Source organism: Oxyura jamaicensis, chromosome Z (assembly GCF_011077185.1).
Source record: "Oxyura jamaicensis isolate SHBP4307 breed ruddy duck chromosome Z, BPBGC_Ojam_1.0, whole genome shotgun sequence".
In the NCBI taxonomy this organism is placed as follows: Eukaryota; Metazoa; Chordata; class Aves; order Anseriformes; family Anatidae; genus Oxyura; species Oxyura jamaicensis.
The window spans coordinates 3,363,964-3,368,430 of NC_048926.1; the positions used below are offsets into that span (position 1 = coordinate 3,363,964).

The following is a 4,467-nucleotide window of genomic DNA, read 5'->3' on the forward strand; positions in this document are numbered from 1 at the left end:
TTTTTTTTTTTTTTTTTTTTAAAAAAAAAAAAAAAAAAAAAACTGCATTTGCAAACTTGGCTGAATTCCCTGCTGGTTTGGCCTAGGGCAGTAGGGTATCACAACTGGTTGTTTTGGGGAGGGGGGTTACGTTAGGGACAGTGTACCCTTGCTTGACAGTGGTATGTTCATACATAAGCATCCTGATTTGCTCCCCAGCTTAGTGGCTGTTGAAGTTGTGTCTTCAGGCTGGAGAAGGCTTCCAGGAAAGCTGTCCATATTCCAAGAACAAGGGGAAGCCTTTCCCCCTCCATCTGAGATTGCACTAATTTGGCTTCTCAGGCAAAGGAAGGAAAAAAAGATCTTATTTAATGTGAAAATCAGAACCAAAAGTTTAACGTATTTTTTTGTATTTCCATCAGTCTCACCTCAACAGTGCTGCACTCAATTTCCATCTCTTATATTCAGTCTGTTAGTCAACATGTTTTGTATAGTCGGGTCCTGAGAAGAGGGGGAAATGGCCTGAAATGAAGGCTGAGCATGTTTCACTAAAAGATGGAGATAATGAAGGAGTCAATCTGTAGCTAAAGTCCCTGCTGCATTAACAAGCAAATAATGTGCACATCTGATTTAAGGGGTCAACCTACTTAATATATATTCAATTACGAGGCACACGTTGGATCTCTAGGGTCTGACTTAAACTGATAAAATGTAATCAGTATCTCCTGGAGGAGGAGAGTTTGAGAATCTGATCACAGAACTCTGCAGATTTCCTATCTTCTGTGTCATTATTTGACTGAAGATTTGGAAAGGAAAGAAAATGAAGATGAAAGGAGGTCATATTTTCAAAATTGACCATTGAATTTAGGCTTCTGAAATATACATTAAAGCTTTGCATTTACCTTTGAGTGTTCAGAAATTCCAATACTGAGCTTTTTCAACTTTAAAATAACTTTTATTCATTTTTTCTTGTGCTGGTAAGACCTGTCTGTGGAAACGCATGATATTTAAATAGTGGTAAATTTCATTCTGCTTCTACGTGATATAAAAGTTTGCAGACATAAGCACTGCAAACATTATATTTTTGCTTATGCATTTGCATAATAAGATTGTTTATTTTGAAGAAAGCAGGTCCAAACTATAAAAGAGAGTCATTTTGTCATTTGGGGAAGTCTTAATGAGTCATGAGTCATATTGGTTTGAAGATTGTATCAGTGGAGTCCAAAAAGAAAGATACTTGGTCACAGAAAACAGAAGTTGTTTTGAACACAAACTATTATTATTATTATTATTATTATTATTATTACTTTATTATTTAATCCCAACAAAATGCTTGAATGAAATAATAATTTTTAAAAAATAGGAAGAATAGGAAGAATGATTTAGGAAATCAGTTCATGTTATTAATAATATCCAGATGATATAAACCAATCTGGAATCTGTTAATGAATAACTGGTCTTTTGGCATGAGGCGCTGAAAGCTGGTGAGTGAATTGAAAGCTGTTTATAGATTGATCCCAACAAACTTGGAGCTCATATGTTCAAGAGACTGAACAAGTATATCTACACTGATTAACTCAGATACACCACTATAAATAAATGTGGCTAAGTCAGTGCAGTCTTTAATCTACAACCACTTAAACCAATAGCACCTTGATTACCAATTTAACTTGAAAAGTTTGCTTGCAGATGCAAACTAACAGCCTGTATAGATGGTAAAATTTAAAGATGTCTTTAAATTAGGTGTTTGCCCTGCTTCAGTTCCATTCATTTACTTACTCATTAATTTATATCAGCTGTTAATAAGTAAGATGAACATCAAGCCTAATGAATCAGCCTTCATTGACTTAGTCTGACTCAGTGAGGTCTTGATAACTTAAATCCCCATGCAGCAGTTTTGAGTCTGTAAGAGCTGTTTGTGAATAGAAGCCCATCATCAAGGTTTGAAACAGTGGTAGTATGTTTAGTTGTCTATATTTTAAAGGTCAATATTGAGTCCTGAATGATGGAAGAAATTATGATTTTATTTATAATTATTATTCTTCCCCGATTGAACACTATTATCAGGCCACCATGCTTTCCAGGAGCGAACTGGATATTTGCTACTGTCATATGTGCTTCATAGGCTTTTGGGAGATGATGAAGAATGAGCAAATTGTCACATTTGATTAGCTTTCTCTTACCTAAGACAGCATCTCAGCCAGAGGTAGCCATGGCAGTTACGCCTGCTTGCTTGTCTGTATGGGTATTTAAGGATATTTAGCTCCTGGGCTAGGCTCATGCCAGCTTCTGAATACAACACGGGGAGGAGGCTCCTGAGCACCTGGAAATACCCCTGTGCATCCACATCTGACACCTGCATGTGAGGAAGTGCTGGGAGACCAGATTGTGCCCAGTAGTCCATGTCAGCTCATTTTAATGTGAGGTGGTGTCCTCAAAATTTACCTCCAAATACCTCTGTGGATCCAGTCTAGAGTGACCTGCCCAGGTTCTCCCAGAAAGCTGATATCCAAATGGGGGTTTGAATTTGGATTTCCTGCCTCTCTGTGTGAACTTCTTAATAATCAAGTTAGTTTTCTTTTTTTTACAGTTGTGGAGGGCAAGCAATGACGTGGAAGATTTAAAATGCTGGCAGATCGTATATTTGTAACTCCAATATTATACTTCTAGCACAAATATTCAAGCTTTCATTCTTTGGTAAATTAATTTGTACTTACCCCTTCATCTCGTGAAGAATTATCTTAGAGCATGCTGATGATGTTGGTTTGATTGCAGTAATAAATTTGGTTGTTTGTTTTTAAGGAGAAATACTGCTTTACCTTTTTGTTTTTCTCCTTCTCAAAGGCTGATGAATTCTTCGTTGAAGCAGTAACGCTGAAGCAGGTGAGGAGGGTGAGGATAGGGCATGATGGCAAAGGAGGAAGCAGTGGCTGGTACCTTGCCAAAGTGATAGTGAGGGAAGAAGGACAGCCAGAAAGCGAGGCTGTGGAATTCCCCTGCTACAGGTACTGGAATCAATGCTTGTGCTTGCAAATCATGCCTCCAGCTATGCATTTGCCAGCCTTTAAAGAGCCTACCTATTGTTCCAAGACTGGAATTTTCTGAGCACAGCTTAATCCTTTTTATTTATGCATTCATTTATTTTTGCTAAGCCTGAAAGCAAAGAGTGTGGATTGGGAGGTTTAAGATACTGTTAACTCCCCTTACCAAATGAACAGCAGCCTGAATTCTGAACTTTTCAGCAATTCGTTCAGTAACAGAGAGAATTTCCAAAAGGTAAAACACAACCTTCCAGTCCCACATAGAGTGTCACTGCAATTGCCTGCTGCAGAAACACGCTCTGCAATCAGCTGCAGTTTGCTAGTTTTATTGCATGTGAGGGACAAGGTTCTGCTCCCTTGCATGCACATCCCATCTTTCCAGGAGCAATGGGATGCTATTTTTGTGTTGGGAGAATGTAAAATTGTTATGCCATCTTGAGAGCTCCTTGCATGAAGGGAAATGCATATCATGCAGACAGAGATAGTTGTAGAGCAAAGGGTTGTAACTCAACCCTTCAGTAGTTATAAATGTATTCTTCTCTTTCCCAGACAATCAAGTGGCCAAAAGGAAAGTGCGGAAGTGAGGCTGCCCATGGGAAGCCAGATGCAACATCCATTCTGGCATTACCTGGGGTTCTCCTCATCCTAGCACAAACCAGAGACAACTGGGTGAAAACCTAAGGCAGACATTCAGTGTAGTTAGTTCAGTGTCCTCCGCAGTCCCACTTGCCCTTGAAGAATGTCCCTGTAGGATGGAAGTCCACTGAGCTCCACTTAACAGCATCAAGTAGCTGTTGTAAAATTATTCTCCAGGAAAACAAGTGGAAATGTAAAATGCAAACACTATTATTCTTATATTGCAAACAGGGGTAAACCCGCTAACCTGGCTACTTGTCCCTTGTCACTATAAATCAGGAAGAACACCACTATAAGCAGGGGAGTCAGCCTAATATAAAACAGGAGCCAGCCCCAGCCCCTCTGAATTGCTAAGCCACATCACATCAGAGAGCACATTCATTGGGGAGACAGCACTCAGCAGCAGATGCAATGTCATCTTGGTTGTGACAAGCAAGCCAGCCTCTCCCTTTTCAAAGAACAAACCATGATGTTATGTCATTGCTGCCTTTTGATACATATTTAACAACCATATGTTTTACTGAGTTAAGCAACATAGCTAGACAGGTTTTTACTTGGACATGATATGTCCACGTGAAGAGCTGTTTTGCTCAGATTCTTCAGAGATTATTTTTAAAGATTTCATTTTGAATTGTCTCCTTTTTTGGCTGTTTATGTGTCTTCCCTCAGCTTGGAGTGATGACACCATTCCCCCTAGGTTTACTCCAGTGCATCAGAAGAGTCCACAGGGTGTTCCCCTCAGGCCAGGGACTAAATAAAAGAGGGAGTCAAAAAAAAAAAAAAAAAAAAAAAAAAAAAAAAAAAAAAAAAA

General features: G+C 39.0%; 1 protein-coding gene across 1 annotated transcript in view; it reads left to right on the forward strand.

The window, feature by feature from the left end:
• Nucleotides 1-4,467, forward strand: part of LOXHD1 (lipoxygenase homology domains 1) — a 138,903-nt gene that overhangs the window by 54,560 nt on the left and 79,876 nt on the right. The window contains exon 14 of the mRNA XM_035310289.1: nt 2,824-2,984. Within this exon, the coding sequence (XP_035166180.1) occupies nt 2,824-2,984 (161 nt within the window). The remainder of the gene's footprint in view (nt 1-2,823; nt 2,985-4,467) is intronic.